This window comes from Marmota marmota, unplaced genomic scaffold (assembly GCF_001458135.2).
Source record: "Marmota marmota marmota unplaced genomic scaffold, marMar, whole genome shotgun sequence".
NCBI classification, from domain to species: Eukaryota; Metazoa; Chordata; class Mammalia; order Rodentia; family Sciuridae; genus Marmota; species Marmota marmota.
In genome coordinates this window covers 28,182,843-28,201,598 of record NW_026000229.1, presented here as the reverse complement: position 1 = coordinate 28,201,598, position 18,756 = coordinate 28,182,843, and the positions used below count along the sequence as shown (strand labels likewise).

Here is an 18,756-nt window from a genome sequence, read left to right as displayed (position 1 = left end):
TTACCTTCTAATAACCTGCTCTCACAGGAACTAAAGCATTTCCATAAGAACTAATCCAGTCTCAAAAAAACTAAACCAGTCTTACAAGAAAAATATTAATCCATGCATGAGGGCAGAACTCTTATGACCTAATCATGTCTTTAAAGCCCCACCTCCTATCACCTCTACATTGGCAGTCGTATTTCAACCTGAATTTTTGCAGGGAGAAACCACATCTAAACCATAACAGATTTTAAGAAAAAGAGCTATGTGATCCAACAACTAAAAAGATAACTCTGGCTGCAATATGGAAAATTCAGTGTTGAGAAGAGATTTTAAATGAGTGGTGTACCAGTTAGAAATGAGAGATCCAAGGCTGCTTGAGATAGTGGAGAGAGAAATTTCAAATTTGCCATAAAATTTGAAAGGAGGGTCAACATGGCTGCTGATGGATGTGATGTGGGAAAGGAAGAAGAGCTAAGAAAAGCTCTTAGATTTCTGTGTAGTCCACTGAACAGTGAATTCACTAAGATGGTGAACACCAAGAAGAAACAGATCTAGGGAGAAAAGAATTTTATGCATCCATCCCGGCAGCTCCTAAAGTGTCACCCAGAAATTCCCAAATGTGCCTGTTGTGCTCCTGCTAAACATTCTGAAAGGCTTTCCTGTAACTCTACCACCCGCTTGGTAGAGTGTATGAACAATTTGAATTGGTCCTCAAGGAAGGGCAGTTTTGTGAAGAGAGGCTCATGAGGATTCCTAGAGGGGGGAACTTGGCTGAGCAGGACCATTGAAGATTTCCACTCTTTTCTCCCCTGAACAGGAGCCAGAGTCTTCAGGGGGTCTTCCTCAAGGGAGAACGCCTTTTTCAGTTTCCATGTAACTGAGATGTATGCATGCCAAGAAATAAGTTTGAACCTACAGGGATTTGAGAAAGAGGAATCTGTGCATTTCATGTTCAAGGGCACCATAAAGGAAAGAATTAATCTGGAGTTGTGTTAATTCTAACCAAAGGCTTTTGTATGTGTGTGTGTGGATTTTTTTCCCCCTCACTGGAGACTCCAATGGCAGCAATTCAGGATGGTTTTAATAATGGAGAAAATGATGAAACAGTGTCTAACACCTTAACCTTGACAAATGGCTTGGAAAGGAGAACTAAAACCTATGGAGAAGACAACTTTGAGGAACTCCAGTATTTCCCCAACTTCTATGCACTACTGAAAAGTATTGATTCAGGTAACCACTATGTTTTCTGACCATGCAGAGCATAAATAGTAATTCTAGGAAGTGTGTGGGTGGTTTTATAAGTTCCTGTTTTCAGTTTCCAACTGTAATCCTCAATGACATACACTGTAAGCTTAGGAAAAATAGTTCACATCAGTTTTATTTATTTTAGTTTTTTTTTCCAAAACAAGCAGTCTAGTAATGGAAATATTTAGGAAAGGATAATCAGGAAAGGTAGGGTTTCTGGATAATTTGATCTTTTTGTTAACAAAGCACTCCTATATTTGTTCAACAAACAATTATTGAACATCTGCTGTGTACACAGTACTAGAAAGAATCAGGTGCAGTTATGGTGATTAATCAGTGTTCCTGCCCTGACCCAGTTCAGGCACAATTCTTTATTATTTTTTAATTTTTTAGTTGTTTATGGACACAATATCTTTATTTTATTTTATGTGGTGCTGAGACTCAAATCCAGTGCCTCACACGTGCTAGGCAAGCGCTGTACCCCTGAGCTATAACCCCAGCTCAAGCTTCAATTCTTATTGTAACTTTTTTTTTGTTTTCAGTTATATTGAGGTGTAATTGGCAAATAAAAATTATTTATCTTTAGGATGCACAACTCGATGTTTTAATATATGTACACATCGTGAAATGACTACAATCAGGCTATTTAGCATATCTATCATCTCACATAATGAGATGATAGATATGCTAAATAGCCTTTTCTTTATTCTTTTCTCTTTATTTCCTTTTCTTTATTCTTTTCTCTCTCTCTCTTATTGTTGTTGTTGTTGAGATAAGAGCACTTACAATCTAGCCTCTTAGCAAATTTCAAGTAAAGTTCAATATTGTTAACTACAGTAATCATGCCTTATAGTCTCCAAACTTATTCATTTTCTATAACTTAAGGTTAATGTTCTTTGACCAACAAATCCTCATTTTTCCCTTCTCCTATCCCTTGGCAACCACCATTCTACTGCATCTATGAGTTTAACTATTACAAATTCCATACACAATTGTTCCTTCAGTATCCTCAGGGGGTTGGTTCTAGAATCACCCTCAGAAATCAAAATCCACAGATGCTCAAGTTCTTTATATGAAACAATGTAGCATTTTTATATAACCTATGCATATCTTCCTATATGCTCCGAATCATCTCTAGATTACTTATAATACTGAAAAAAAATAAATGCTATATAAATTATTATTATACTATATTGTTTGGTGAATATTGATAAGAAAAAAATCTATACATGTTCAATAAAAGATGTAATTCTTTTTCTTGGATAGTTTCAATCCCTGGTTAATTGAATCCATGAATATAGAACCTGTAAATACAGAGGGCCAACTATGTGAGATCCTACAGTCTTTCTGTGCTTATTTCACTTAGCATAATGTTTTCTAAGTTCATCACATTATCAAAACCAAAATAAGCAAACACAACAATAAGGAAACCTGCCACTTTTAAGTAAACCTTTTTTAAAAGCTTTCTTCATTTTCCTCTCTTAGTGGGAAGTGTGTAAGGAACCTAATTCACCCTTCTTTAGATTACTGAAGACATTGCCTGATAGACATATTCAGCTCCCACCTTCAGATGAGTTAAAATGGACTTTGGATGAGAGGAAGCCAGAACAAAAAACACATTTGGGAAACTGTTTTGTTTTTAAACAAAGTCCTTATGTGTCCTCATCTCCTCTCTCATATGTGCACTGAGTTAACTGGAAGATTTTTGGTCCATGCTTTTTTTGTTGTTGTTGTTTTGTTTTGGTTAATTTGTAAAGAGAATAATAATGTCCAACATTTCTGTTGTTATTGTTAAGACAAATGCCCTGCAGTGCCTTAATGGCTTTTCTTTGCCCTCTTCAAAAATGCAGGCCCCCATTGAACATTTGTATAAAGATTTCTCTCATTGTAATCTATTTCTCTGAAGAAATGACCTCAAAGTGAGCTTTCATTCCTGGAGAACATCCTTTGTCCTTCAGTTCCAGACATTGGCCAGATGGTACTGGCCCCTCTGCCAGTGTCTGTAGGGCTTGTATGTCTTGAGTGTCCGTTCCAAGCCATCTTGCCCCATTGGTTGGCAGATGCCCAACTGAGAACCTCTGTCATCCTGGTGAGTCACTTCTTATCAGTGTAGAGCATTGGCATGATACCAGATGTACAGAGGTGACCTGGAACAAACCATGTGATTGCTGGAATTATTTACCAGTTCTTTCCCAGGATCTCTCCCCTACTTTTTCTATCACATTTCTTCCTTCCCTACCTACGAGTTTTTTTGGTATTTAAATAATTCCACTTCATGGAATGTTCCTTATTTGTTTTTATCTTTTAGTTTATCTGATTCCTTATTGCCTTTATTTTTCTATAATCTTAATTTAAATACTTATACTGAGGTCTTTGCTAGTACCTGTCTTCCTCACCCAAGGTCCTGAACCAATTGAGAAATAAAAAACAGATAGAAAACCAAAATGTCATTTCTGTTACTGATAAACCCTGGGTTATAGTTTTGTATCCTTTGACCAACATCTCCTTATTCCCATCTCCAACTGCCTCAGTATTAAGGAATGCTAGGAGAGTAGTTGTTAGTTACAACTACTGTTACAAAGATGATGTTCCTGTTACAAAGATGATCACTATGTGAGTTAATGCATATCTTAGCTGGATTTAATCATAAGGTGTCTGTGTGCTTCAAGGCATCATGTTGCACATGATAAACACATACAGTTCTGTCAATTTTAAAATACAAATTTGGAATATATAACACTGGTATGCAAATGTGGCTTAGTGTGAGAGCCAGCAATGAGCTTGCTCACTCAGTAGTTCCTCAGTCTCACTGTGGGAACAGACAGTCCCAGAGGTGGTTTGAATCTGCAGAGCAGGCATGTCTCTCAGGTCCTTGGTTCCACTGTTCCGAGTGAGTGGAAAGAAGAGGGTCCAAATCCCCATCGTTGAGAAAATTAGACTAATGGCTATTACCTAACAATTGCATCTGATGGGAGGATGGGAAAAAATGGCAAGAGGCTAGGAGTATTTGGAGAAAATTTTTCATGGCAGCTAAAATGAGAGAAAAAAAAAATGGACTCATTTCTAGATATTGTTTTGTTTTTTTTTTTTTTAACTTCAAAAGTGGAAAAAATAGGGCTGGGGATGTGGCTCAAGCGGTAGTGCGCTCGCCTGGCATGCGTGTGGCCCGGGTTTGATCCTCAGCACCACATACAAACAAAGATGTTGTGTCCGCCGAAAATTAAAAAAAATAAATATTAAAAAAAAAAGGAAAAAATATTTTTTCTGATTTTAGAATTAATACATTTACTGAGCTACTCATGGTATCAATGGCCATCTTGTTCCATTAAGATGCAGAACAGAATGTCAAATACCATAGGTTCCCAAGAAATTGCTAACAGTGGTTACCCGTGGCAGGGGTGAGAAAGAGATTGCTACTTTTCACTTTTATTTACTGGTGGATCATTGGAATATTTTTACTATCTGTATTTGTTATTTCAAATGAAAAAAAAAGTTTAAAAGCAATATAAGCTACTGTTAGAAAACCCAACTTACAATTTTTTAAAAAAGTGCTTTTAAGAAAATTAAGCCTAATTAATGAACACAAATCATTCTTATCTTAGAAAACTTACCACTTACTTAATCAATCCTCTGCTCTTCCATTTGGGTTCATGTCATCTCAGGTTGAAAACTGCCTCTTTAATACTTATTAGTGCAGTATTTTAGATTAAATTAAAGCTTCATGGAAAAGTTATTATTGCCCATTTCTAAAAAAGTTTGGTATAGCTGTACATTGCCCTGAATTCCAATCAAGCCCTAAAATTTCGTAAGTTAAATATGTATGGTTTTAGCTATAAATGTAGAGAGAAATATTTTAATAAGGTGCTATATACTTCAGCTGGGTGCAGAGTCATACCCCTGTAATCCCAGTGGCTCAGGAGGCCACAGGAGAATTGTGAGTTCAAAGCCAGCCTAAGCATGTGTGAAGTGCTAAGCAACTCAGTGAGACCCTGTCTCTAAATAAAATGCAAAATAGGGCTGGGGATGTGGCTCAGTGGTTGAATGCCCCTGAGTTCAATCCCTGGTACCAGAAAAATAAATAAATAAGATGCTCTGCTTCATAAATTGACACTGAGCTGTGTGGTGGTGAATGCCCCATAGTAACTCAGGAGGCTAATGCAGGATTGCAAGATTGAGACCAACTTCAGCAATTTATTGAAGCCCTAAGGACTTGGTGAGACCCTGCCTCAAAATTAAACATTGAATCTGGGTGCAGTAGAGTGCACCTGTAAATCCAGCGGCTCAGAAGTTTGAGGCAGGAGAATTGTGAGTTCAAAGTCAACCTCAGCAAAAATGCAAAGTGCTAAGCAACTCGGTGTGACCTGTCTCTAAATAAAAAATACAAAAAAAAAAAAATAGGACTGGGGATGGTTAAGTGCTCCTGGGTTCAATCCCTGGTACAAAAGATAAAAATTAAAAATTTTAAAAATTAAATATTGAAGAAAGCCTAGGGATGTGGCTCAGTAGCTAAGCATCTCTAAGTTCAATCCCCAGTACCAAAATTTTAAAAATAAAATAAAATAAATTGAAATTGAAAAATCAAGCTATTCTCTACTGTTTCCTTTGAGTTATTTTTGTCTTTTTACATAGAAAAAGAAGCAAAAGAGAAAGAAACACTAATTACTATCATGAAGACATTGATTGACTTTGTGAAGATGATGGTCAAGTATGGCACAATTTCTCCGGAAGAAGGTGTTTCCTACCTTGGTGAGAATCCTATCTAGTTTGTTTTTACTATGGTATTTTTATTATTCAAAGTAAATTTGGAATTTGATGACAATTCCCTCAATAATTTGATTATTTATGCCAAACAGCCCAAATCACTTGATAACCAGAAGTGCCCAGTTTGATGACGCCTACAAATAGAATTAACCAGAGTTTTCAACTCCTTATAGATCTAAATTGAGTACAGATATTTCACATTTATCATATTTAATCCTATTCACATTTTCTAACAATCTCCATGGTGGCAATCATATTACAATTTAACTCATTAGTTTTTTTTAATTGTGTTTGGAAGGCTGGGACTAACAAGTCTTGATTTTCCTTTTTGAAGACTGTATGGTGAGGAGGAAGGAGCACTGGCCTTGGTGTCAAGAGGAGTCCTGACTCCTGGGTCTATCTCTGTCAAGCTGAGGAAGGCACTGTGCTGTGCTGGGCCTCACTTCCTGCATCTATAAAATGAAGGACTGGGGTGAGCTGGGTGCTGTGGCAGATTTGTGGCAGGAGGATCACAGGATTAAGGCCAGCCTTGGCAATTTAGCAAGACCCTGTATCAAAAAAAAAAAAGTATATATACACACACACACACACACACACACACACTCTAATATCATTCATGGACCAAATCCAGCCCAACATCTATTTTTGTATAGCACACAAGCTAAGGACTTTCACATGTATACATGGTTGGAAAAAACATCAAGAAGAATAGCATTTCCTCATATATGAAAACTGGATAAGATTCGTATTTCCACGTTCATGAATAAAGTTTTATTGGAACATAGCCATTCATTTGTTTCATGGCTGCTTTCCTGCTACAACAGCAGAGCTGAGTAGCTACTACAGACTGTATGGCCTACAAAGCCTAAAAGATCTGATTCTTATAAAAAAGTTACCAACACGTGATTCCTTGAATTTATAGATAAACAGAAAAACTTTGATGTTACATACAGGTTGTTTTTGTAATTAATTAAAATTAAACATAATTTAAAATCAGCCTTCTCAGTTGCACTAGACATTCTCAGTTGTACATTGCAAGTACTCAATTTTTATTTGTTTTTAAAAAGGACTTTTGTTTTCCTACTTGGTATTATTAGTCAACAAATACCTTTCATCCCCAATGTAGTTTGGGCTGGAAGACCTCATGGCTCCTTACTCTGAGTGGAGAAGGATAAATAAATAGAAGAGAAAATCTCATAGGGAAACTCAGAATTATCCTGCATGAACTCCACTTTTTCTATATGAGAATAGTTTTACTGATTTTTTAAATTATAAATGAGCATATTTATTTTGAAAAGTCATTCAACACAAAAAGAAATTTAAAAGGAAATGAAAATTTCTAACAATGTCAACATCCTGGTAACATTTTGGTTTATATACTTTTAGATGTTTTTCTCTCTGTGTGTATATACACCTATGTAATTTCTTTGTTTATCTTAATTTAACAAAAAATGAGTTCAGATTACACACAGTGCTTTGTGGCCTACCCTAGTACTTTACCAATAAAACAGATATTTTCAGACCCACAACTATCTTATATCAATACATAAGATACAGACACAGGAATTCCACATATTTGTCCTATAGAAATTCATCAGGGGTGCTGGGGTTGTAGCTCAGTGGTAGAGTGCTTGCCTAGCATATGTCAGGCACTGGGTTTGATCCTTGGTAACATATAAAAATAAATAAATAAAATGAAGATATTATGTTCATCTACAACTTTAAAAAAGTAGAACAAATTCATCATGGATGCTGCAAAGGCTTATGTGCAAGACAGGTGTTCCTACTGTTTCTTACTACAATATGGTGGCCACCAACCACAAGTTGCCATTTAAATAAAAATTTAAAATCTAGTTTCTTAGTTACACTAGGCACATTTCAAGTGCTCGGTTATCACATGTAGCTAGTAGCTAATGTGTTGAATGGCACAGAAATGAATACTTCCATCATTGCAGAAAGTTCTGTTGGGTGACATTGGTTTATAGGAGAAAGACTAGATGTTCCACAAGAAGAAAATATCTAAAATAAATAATTTACTTATTTTTATCTTAGACTATTAAGCTTTTATTTTAAATACTTGTGTTTTCAAAATAATTATATTTATTATGTTTGGTGACAAGAGAAAATGTTCATGATAAAAATATCCTAATTTTGGAGTTAAAAATGGATATATAGCCTGGTGTGGTGGTGCAAGCCTGTAATCCCAGTGGCTTGGGAGGCTGAGGCAGGAGGATAGCAAGTTCAAAGCCAGCCTCAGCAATTTAGTGAGGCCCTAAGAAACTCAGCAAGACCCTGTCTCTAAATAAAATATTAAAAAGGGCTGGGGATATGGCTCAGTGGTTCAATCCCTGGTACCAAAAAAAAAAAAAAAAAAAAAAANAGAAGGGAAAATTAATGAGAACAAAGGCACTGAGGAACGAAACTGACATGGCATTTTAAAAAAAGGATATATAGTTAATACTATTAAGTGTTGTATGTATGCTATGTTATGCTTTATGTTAAAATGCCATGTCAGTTTCGTTCCTCAGTGCCTTTGTTCTCATTAATTTTCCCTTCTTCTTTCTCTGCTTTGGAACTTATATATTAGAAAGTTCACACACACATTTGTATATATGGATACACACACACACACACACAAAATTGAAAGGAAATATACCAAAACATCTCTGGGCATAATAAGTGTGACTTTTAGAAATGATTTTCTGTAGCTGGTGCAGTGGCATATATCTATAGTCCCAGCTACTCTGAAGGCTTGAGCCCAGAAGTTCAAGGCCAGCCTGGACAACATAGTAAAACACTGTCTTTAAAAAAGAAAGAAACAAACAAAAACCCCTGTTTTCTTAATTTGCTCCAAAATATATTTAACTCTTATAGTCAGAATATAAGCTGTATTTTCAGGTATTGTTCTGTGTTAGCATACTGATTTTTGGCAGATACCATGGGACTCCATCTCCAGGTCCCTGAGTGAGGGCAGTATGGGTACAAGAGAGAATCAACCAGCCTTTTCTCCTGACCTGTGAGCCAGTGACAAGCAGGGATTTAGCATTCCGTTCTGGTCCCTCAGTGTATGGTGATTACAAAGCTTGTCAGCTATGGTTGCTATTTCTAAAAGAAGAAAACAGTGCATTACAAACAAAATAGACTACTTTTCTACTCTAAATAGGAGTGGGGTGGGAGGAGTTTATTTGAAGAGAAATTATACCAAATACTAATGGAATTTTTACTGACTAATTACAAATAAATGCTTCTTTGCAAATGGCAAAAAAAAAAAAAAAAAAAAAATCTATCCTAAAATTGAGCAAGTGGGATATGTGACTGGTTGAATATTGAAGTGCCTAGGATGTGGATTCTAACTCATTGTCTACCCGGTGGATGTCAGCCTAGTCACCTCATGTCTAATAACACTTATGTGATGTTACTTCAAAGAGCAAAATTAGAACTTACTAAATTTTTTTTATATTTAGAGAATATTAGTTTCTGAAATCAAATCCACATAGATAATACCTTACATATTTAATACAGTGTGTTACCCTGATACAAATGGAAAAAAAAGTTTAATGTTTCTAGACCAATATAGTTGTTAATTTCTGTACAATGCCAACTTAACACAGTAAATTGGGATACTTTTTCCAAAGTTGACAGCACAGTTAAAGTTTCTAAAAATTCAAATTTTATATTTATATAAAAAGACTGAGAGTAGCAATATGTTATGCATCAATAGCAGCAACAGCTTTTCCAGGTAGAACTTACTAATTTTGAACAAGGATACAGATTTCAGCTTAGTATGAATAGGAAAATTGACAATTTGGGTATGGTGGTGTACAACCATATCTCAGCTACTCAGAAGGCCGAGGCCAAAGGATCACAAGTTTGAGGCCAGCCTCAACAACTTAGTAAGACCTTAACTAAAAATAAAAAATAAAAATCTGGGTATGTAGCTCAGTGGTAAAGTGCCCCTGGGCACTTCATCATAAAAAGCAGAATCATAAAAGTCCTAGTATCATAAAAGCAAAACAAAGCAAAAGACTACCTAACAGTAAAGCTAGCTGCCTCCTTATACAAGGCCCTAGTGAAAATCCTGAATGACAGGAATTTAACTGTTTGGCTAAAGCAGAAAGGTAATTTATGGCCTCAGGTAACTGAAAAGTTAACCAGGGTTTGGGGGTTGGTAGAAGGGTAGTTTGACTTTGAGTTTGTGAAGTCCATGAGTAGTTGATTCATTGCAGACAGGCTGCTCCCTGTGGTAAATAGATGCCTGGGACATCCCTAATCTAATCTTAACATCTTCATCACATAGCAATCCCTGTGGAAAGAGAGCCACCTTCTCTCAGTGGTCCTAGCATTGAGTCTCATGGACCTAGACTGAGTCAAGTGTTCATCGAATCAGTCACTATCGATCAGGGTTATGAAGACCCTGGTTATCAGGTTTGGGTTACCCAGTCACCACTGTAGACAATATTTCTGAGATTGAGAGAACACTGGGTTTCCCAAGGGAAAATCTAGGTACAGTACCACAAGGCATTATGTAGGTCAAAACCACAGGTGTCTACTTTTGGTGTCAACCCTAGAAGTACTCTAGTAGTGGCCACAGAGATGCAGAAGAAACTTCTGCAATTAATTGAGTAGAAGGAGGAACTTGAGAATCTCAAATGAAATGCCTTACATCCTGAGAATCTATGATTCTTGGAAATAAAATAAGGTCAAATCACCTTGCTAGCAACATTAATATTTTGGAATTGTTAGTGTGATATTTCTGGTGAGATTTAAACATTTTTAGTAAAACTTTGATATCTTCACTCAGGAAATTATATTTCTTCTCCTCCTTTCTCCAGAAAATTTGGATGAAACAATTGCTCTTCAGACCAAGAACAAGCTAGAAAAAAATGCTACTGACAATAAAAGCAAGCTTTTTCCAGGTAGGATATACTTAACTATTTTTTAGCTTTTAGAAGAATAATCCTTTTGCATGATAAATAATTTAGTACATATCAGCACAGAATTACAGATTTCAAAAAGTTTTAAAATCTTAAATATAACCATAGAATTAAGTAAATATAACCTTGGGTATTTCGTGGCGCATCATGGCACAAAAATCTGATCTCAAAAAGCACTGAAAAGTAATGTAGGTCTTTACCAAAGATTCTCTGAGGTGGCTGGTGAAGAAGGAAAGATGGTTACATCACAAAACTGAGCAATCCTTTCTAAAAGTCTCTTTTAGGTATCTTTTTTTTCTTCCCAGATCACCACTTCTCCAGAATACTGTCCCTGGTCATCTACCCCCCGCCCCACACACACACTGTCCTTCTCTCCCAGATCTTCTCTCTTTTCTGGGAAGGTCTGGGCCTCTATGTAGTACAACTTCCTTCCTTCTCAGTTACTTAGTTCTATATCCTCCACCCACAACCCTCGTCAGCCCAGGAAACAGACACCATGGAGCTGAGCTGTGCAAAGAAGACTCCTTTCAAGGGGGGTGGATGGAGCAAAATGAGAAAGGACTGACAATTGCAAATTATTATACTTTAATATTGCCCCAATAGCAGAAATGACATACATATTCTTTTTTTTTAAAGAGAGAGAATTTTTAATATTTTTTGTTGTTGCTTTCGGCAGACACAACATCTTTGTTTTGTATGTGGTGCTGAGGATCGAACCTGGGTCGCGCGCATGCCAGGCGAGCGCGCTGCCGCTTGAGCCACATCCCCAGCCCAACGTACATATTCTTGATAGTATAATGTATGGCCCCTTAAGATGAATTTTTTTTAATTTTGAAAGGAGGACTTTTGGTTGTTGTTTTGTTTGTAGCAGTGCCGGGGATTGAATCTGGGGCCTCATGCTTGCCATACAAGTAGTCTACCACAGAGCTACATCCCCAGCCCTCAAGCAGTTGTTTTGTTTTGTTTTGGGATTTGAACCCAGGGCCCCATGTCAAGCAATTTTTAATAAACTTTCTTAGAGACCAAAGCAAGGAACAAAATTATACCACAAATATGAAAAAAAATATACATTTTTATATAATGCAGTGCACAAGGGAATATTTCACACAATACAATAACCAATTTCTTCTTTCCTATAATAAAAATATTGGGTTAAAATAAGTTTGTTAGACAGCTTGAGTTTCCTGCTAGCTGTTTAAAAATTAATTAACTTATTTAATTTGTTTTACATTTCAATTCATAGTACACAAATAGAGCACAATTTTTCATGTCTCTGGTTGTACACAAAGTTGACTTAAACCATTCATGTCTTCATACATGTACTTAGGGGAATGATGTCCATCTCATTCCACTGTCTTTCCTATCCCCATACTCCCTCTCTTACCCCTCCCTCCCCTTTGTCATATCCAAAGTTTCTCCATTCCTCCCATGCTCCACCCCTATCCCCATTATAGATTAACATCTACTTATCAGAGAAAACATTCAGCCTTTGGTTTTTTGGGATTGGCTTATTCCACTTTGCATAATATTCTCCAACTCTATCCATATACCTGCAAATGCCATGATTTTATTCTTTTAGTGCTGAGTAATATTCCATTGTGTAAATATACCATAGTTTTCTTTATCTAGGTTGCTTCCACAATTTAGCTATTGTGAATTGAGCTGCTATGAATATTGATGTGGCTGTGTCACTGAAGTATGCTGTTTTTAAGTCCTTTGGGTATAGATTGAGGAGTGGGATAGCTGGGTCAAATGGTGGTTCCATTCCTAGTTTTCTAAGGAATCTCCATACTGCTTTCCAGATTGGTTGCACCAATTTGCAATCCCACCAGCAATGTATGAGTACGCCTGTTTTCCCACATCCTCGCCAACATTTTTTGTTGTCTGTATTCTTGATAACTGCTATTCTGACTGGTGTGAGATGAAATCTTAGCGTAGTTTTGATTGCAAATGTTAGTGACAATTGTTTTCCAGTGGTTACCTACAGGTTATAAGTTTCAGTTCAATACAGGATTGCTAGAAGGTATACAGCTACTTAATATAGTGAGAAGTGAGCAAATGTTTCTCCATTTTGACAGCAAGATTCCAAATCTTTTCTTTACATTAGAATAGCCAGGGATAATGGAGCATGAAGAAAGGCTAAAAAAAGAGTTCTGCTTTATCCCCAAATCCTTGAGATTGGATAACTATAGTTATTCTCACTTGGAATCAAGACCAACAAGTTCACTTTGGGACTTGGCATACCGCACTTGATCATCAACACTGATTAAAGTTTACTTTAATCAAATAAGGCTGAGAGTGTGGCTCAGTGATACAGCATCTACCTAGCACGCATAAGGCCCTGGATTCCATTCCAGCACTGGGGGGGAAAAAAAGGACAAATAACTGGGCTGAGCTTAGTGGCACACAAATCCCAGCTACTTAGAGGTTGAAACAGGAGGATTGCTTGAACCTAGGAGTTCAAGGCCAGCTTAGGCAACAGAGCGAGATCCCATCTCTAGAAAATAAAATAATAATAATCTATCCTTTAGTGATATTGCAGCATAAGGGAAAGAATGCTAAACTAGAATCTGGACAGCTGGAAGGGGGGGCCAAGCTTTTTGTTAACTCATTGGGTGATCTTAGGAATATCTCTTCCTTCTCTGGTCCTCAATTTCTTCTGTGAAGCGAGGTAGAGGGTTGAACTAGATAATTACCAAGATCCTTTTCAGCTCAAAAAAAAAAAAAAATCTAACCTCAAATTGTACCTTTTCAATAAAGTTTTTTTTTGCATTAGGAATTAATGCACGCATAGGAAATCATGCTGTAACAACAATGCCCAATCTGATTACAGTGCCATCAGAGAAGAGCCATGAAGAAACAGACAGTACCAAGGAGGAAGCCGCTAAGATGGAAAAGGAATATGGTACCTTGAAAGATTCCACAAAAGATGACAGCTCCAACCCAGGAGGAAAGACAGATGAACCAAAAGGTACAGAATTGACAGCTCTAGGTCGGCAATGAAATTGGGAAGCAAATTTCCTTAATTATTTAACAAGTGATTGCAACACAACAAACACCTTTAGGGACCTGGTAAAAACCACAAATCCAGCACATCGAATTTTCTTAAATTAGCTTAAATATGTCTGTGCAATATAAAATTTACTTCTTCCCAGGATTTCAGAAGCTTTTCCAGGTACCCAAAGAAAAAGATTCATTGAGTATATAGGTTCTAAGTTGTCAGTCACCTGATTTGATTTCAGGTCAGAAAAGAATATGGATCTGGTTGTATAGTTCAATGGTCCAATTGCCTCCAAAACCCACATTTTTTATTACTAAGATTGAACCCGGGATACTTTACCACTAAGCTACATCCCCAGCCATTTTTGTTTTGAGACAGGGTTTCACTAAGTTATTGAAGGTCTCACTCAATTGCTAAGACTGGCCTCGAACTTGCAATCCTCCTGCCTCAGCCTCCCAAGTTGTTGAGATTACAGGCATGCACCACCATGCCCAGCTGGATCCCCTGTGTTACAAAGTTATGTTGTTGCTTCATAGAAAATTTACATCCTTGTATCTCAGATAATCTTTTTCTGAAATCTTGTGTCTTTACCAGAAGCTGTGAACATGTGGTTCGAAACCAACCTTATCTTTTGGTCATTATGATACAGTAAACTCTTTGGTATAACTGGAACCCTACTTATGTCTTACCAATTTCTCATTAGTAGGTTCATGTAAAGTTTTTTTCCCTGGGAGCTAACATATCTAGGTTAGTGCTCTCTCTTGAGGCCAGGAGCTTGGCACCTAGATAATTTATCATCTGAAACCACATCATTGGGCTCTTTTTCACTGGTTATTTTGTATAACCCTAATTGTCAATGAATGAGTGAACTTTGCTTATTCCTTGCTGTGATATGTTGTGAGACTACAAGGACTGGTCATGCTCATGATATAGCTCTTAATTTTGGAGGGATTACTTGGTCCACTTGTAAATTCCCCACCCAGTCTCTCTCCTGCTTACACAAATTGACACACGTTCACATTCACACTTGATAATAGACCCATACTTAACAATGCCTAAATGTGATGTAGAAAAAGAAACTAGCTATGTATTTAATACCTTGTAATTCAATAATAGCAAAAATGTACAAGCTAATTCCCTTTTTTTAATAACTACCTCGTTCATTAACACTTTATATTGCATTTTCCATTCCTGTAAGTTGTTGCGGTTGATGAAAATGATGATGATGTGGAGATAGGTTAACTTGGGCAGTGGGATTTCCCTTCATTTCTCCTTTGTCTGCTTAGCATATTCTCTCTGCTTTCTGACAACAGGGTATTATGGGTCCACTTCACACTTTCCTTTCACAAGACTTGAAACCAATTCCTGTTCAAGGAGTTCTAGTTCCTTCTTGTATAAAAATATAGTTAGAGACTTGAACCTGGGTTTTATGGCTTCAAATATGTTGTGATAGGGGTGGGAATATAGCACAGGTCGGTCGAGTGCTTGACTCACATCCCAAGGCCCTGAGTTCAATCCCTAGCACCATTAAAAAAAAAAAAATGAATGAATATGTTGTGATAGTGGCCAAAGTTGCTGCTGCTGCTTCTATTTCAGCTATTGGGGCATTTTTAGAGACAGGCTGAAAAATTTTTTCTTCTTAATGTACAAGTTCATGTAGTTTTCCTAGCTCATGAAGCTTTATATTACTGTAATCTAACATGGATTTCATGAACCGTCATAATTTTCTTTTACATTGACAGGTGACATATCCACTCCAACTGTTTGGTAGTAGCCTGTGTGGAGAAAGGATATGAGTTTGCATGGGCTCAGTTAGAAAGACTTTGGGGATGATTAATTCATAATGTTTGTCATGGGCAAGGGAAAGTAGAACTGGTAATAGCTGTGCCATATTTGAGGACCCTGTACGTCCACTCTGGATAAGTGATAGCGTTTTATAAATTATGGTGAAATATATACAAAATTTACTACCTTAACTACTTTTAAATCTACAGCACAGTGACAGTAAGTATATTTACATTATTGTGCTACCATGAACACTAATCATTTCCAGAACACTTTTTACCTCTCATTTCTCCTCCCCCAGCCCCTCACAACCATGATTCTACTTTCTTTCTGTATAAATTTAATTACTCTAGGTACCGCACATAAGTGGAATCACACAGTATACATCCTTTCTGTGACTGGCTTATTGAAATTAGCATAATATCATCAAGATTCATTCATGTTGTAGCATATCAGAACTTCCTTTCTTTTTAAGACTGAATAATACTCCGATGTATTGGATGTATATGCTGTATTTTATTTATCCATTCATTTGTCTATGGACCTTTGGGTTGTTGTTACCTTTTGAACAATGCTGCTATGAACATTGGTATACCAATATTTCCTTGAGGCCCTGCTATCAATTCTTTGGGATATATATCCAGAAGTGGAATTGTTGGATCATATGGCAATTCTGCTTTTAATCTTTTGAGAAATCATCATACTGTTTACCATAATTGCCGTACCATTTTAAATTCTCACCAGCATGCGCAGGGGTTCCAATTTCTCCACATCTTTACCAATACTTGCTATTTTCTGGTGTTTTTTTCCCCTGCTCCAGTTTAGGTTTTTATACTAATGGATGTGAGGCAGAGGATAAGTGGTGAACTCTTGAAAGATAGCTAACCAGGAAAAGGGTGGCTCATTGCCTGAGAGAGAACCAGCATACAGCATGACAGCTCTCCCCCAGCGGACAGTCAGCAGGCCTCAGTCACCCCCTCTGAGAGCAAGCCATGCACAATGATTGTATTTCACTAGAACACAGCAGAACATAGGTTAGGTCCTTCATCTTGCTGAGGCGACATGTTCAGTGCTTAAGACAATACCTTATATTACTATGCAAAGATTCCTAGGAATAGATGCTGACAGATCTCTTTGCTTTTTTTTTTTTTTTTAAGAAAACATATAAAAAGGGAATATACCAGAGATGATTCTTAGTAGCCCACTATTGCCCATACAGTATATAGGCCATGTTAGTCAGCTTTCTTGTACTCTAACAAAATACCTAAGTTAATCAACTTATAAAGAGAGAGGATTTATTTTGGTTCATAGTCCATTATCTGTTGGCCCCATGACTACACCTATGGTGAGGCAGCGCATCTGGTTTGGAACACATAGTCGAGCAAAGCTGCATGCCTTATGGCTAGGAAGCAAAAGAGAATGAGGAAGGGGCTGGGGTCCCACAGTCCCCTCAGCACATGTCCCCAGTGATCTAGACGACTCCTACTAGGCCCCACCTCTGTAAATTTCTATAATCTCCCAATAGTGGCACCCTGGGAAACAAGTGTTTATCACATAGACCTTTGGGGGACATTCAAGACCAAACCATATCAGTGTTTTTAGAAATTAATAGTAAGGAAATATTTCCCATTTTTGTTATGATTTCCATTAGAGAGAAATGGGGAGCAAGGAGGGTAAGCTCTGTCATCTAGGGTTATTCTTTGTAATGGCTCTCCTGAAACATTAGGAAGAATATAGATACTTAAGGTTAAAATTAGCCTTCCACCCCAATATTAGGAATTAGGATTTATTCATACTACCTTGACCCCATTATTCCAATACAGTTTAGAAAACACAAAACTGAGCTTATGCTCAGCTTATGCTCAACATTTTTGGGGGAAATATAATTAATCCCCCAAAGGACATACTAAGTTTTTTTTTTTTTAATCTTGTACTTACAGTTGATTATTTGTGCTTTTTTCCAAGGGCTATTTTACTTCTCTGTCACAAAACCCAGAGAGACAACACCCATTATCTCTAGGCAGAAAAATAAAAGCATGCATAGGGTGAAGACAACGTTGTCTAGGTTTCCTGAGACATTTATCTGCAATAAATAAGTACTTATTCCATCTGCATGCCTGGCACTGTGTACAGGAAGCAGCTAGAGAGGGACCATAAGAACTAATGCACCAGGCACAATGGCATATGCCTGTAATCCCAGTGACTTGTGAGGCTGCGGCAAGAGGATCACAAGTTCAAGGCTAGCCTCAGAAACTTAGCAAGACCCTATCTCCAAATAAAAAAAATAAATAAAAAGGGCTGAAGATATGGCTCAGTGGTAAGGCACCTGTGGGTTCAATTCCAAATACCAAAATAAACAAAAAACAAAACAAAAACCCAATGCCTATCTTTGAAGACTTTAAAAAGTTTGAAACAACCAAGGAATAGTTCTTACTCCATGTGTAGGAAAGTACAACATAGGCCATGTGAGCACACACAGATCCCACTTACTGATGAGCCAGACATGTGAAGAAGAGGCTCCCTTTAGGAAGGAAAGTTGGAGGGCATTACAGAATAGAACAAAGGATGAGATAATGGCCCAGCTAAAACCGCTTAAGAAAATAATTGTTAGCAGAACACGCTGGCAACAATATCTGTAGGGAGTTTGTTTTGGACTTGGGATGAGAGATATTAGCCCATGTAACTGCAATCGATATTTATTAATCATGCCAAGTCTTGGACAGAGTCCCATGAGCAATATAACTAGGAATAACAACAACACCCCCCTACATTTATGCCACACTTCAATCTACAGAACATGTCTACATGCATCTCAGTTGAAGTTTCATGTTAAAAAACAATTACCAATGATGAAAAATGACACACTCACCTTTGCATATAATTTTAGTTAGACTAGATTCTTGCTTTCTACAGTGACTCACATTAGGGTTTTTTGTTTTTGTTTTTGTTTTTTTACCAGGGATTGAACCCAGGGGCGGTCAACTACTGAGCCACATCCCCAGCCCTTTTTTTTTTTTTTTTTTTTTTTTTTTTTTTTTTTTTTTT

General features: G+C 37.1%; 1 protein-coding gene across 5 annotated transcripts in view; it reads left to right on the top strand.

Annotated features, from left to right (window-relative positions):
* The window catches only part of Scg3 (secretogranin III), a 42,418-nt gene that overhangs the window by 14,603 nt on the left and 9,059 nt on the right, over nt 1-18,756 (top strand). For 3 of the 5 annotated variants that reach the window (XM_048793034.1, XM_048793033.1, XM_048793035.1), the window contains 4 exons: nt 1,038-1,215; nt 5,860-5,976; nt 10,824-10,907; nt 13,702-13,896. In XM_048793034.1, coding sequence (XP_048648991.1) covers nt 1,038-1,215; nt 5,860-5,976; nt 10,824-10,907; nt 13,702-13,896 — 574 coding nt within the window. The remainder of the gene's footprint in view (nt 1-1,037; nt 1,216-5,859; nt 5,977-10,823; nt 10,908-13,701; nt 13,897-18,756) is intronic. The other 2 variants (XM_048793036.1, XM_015480658.2) reach the window with 1 other exon arrangement.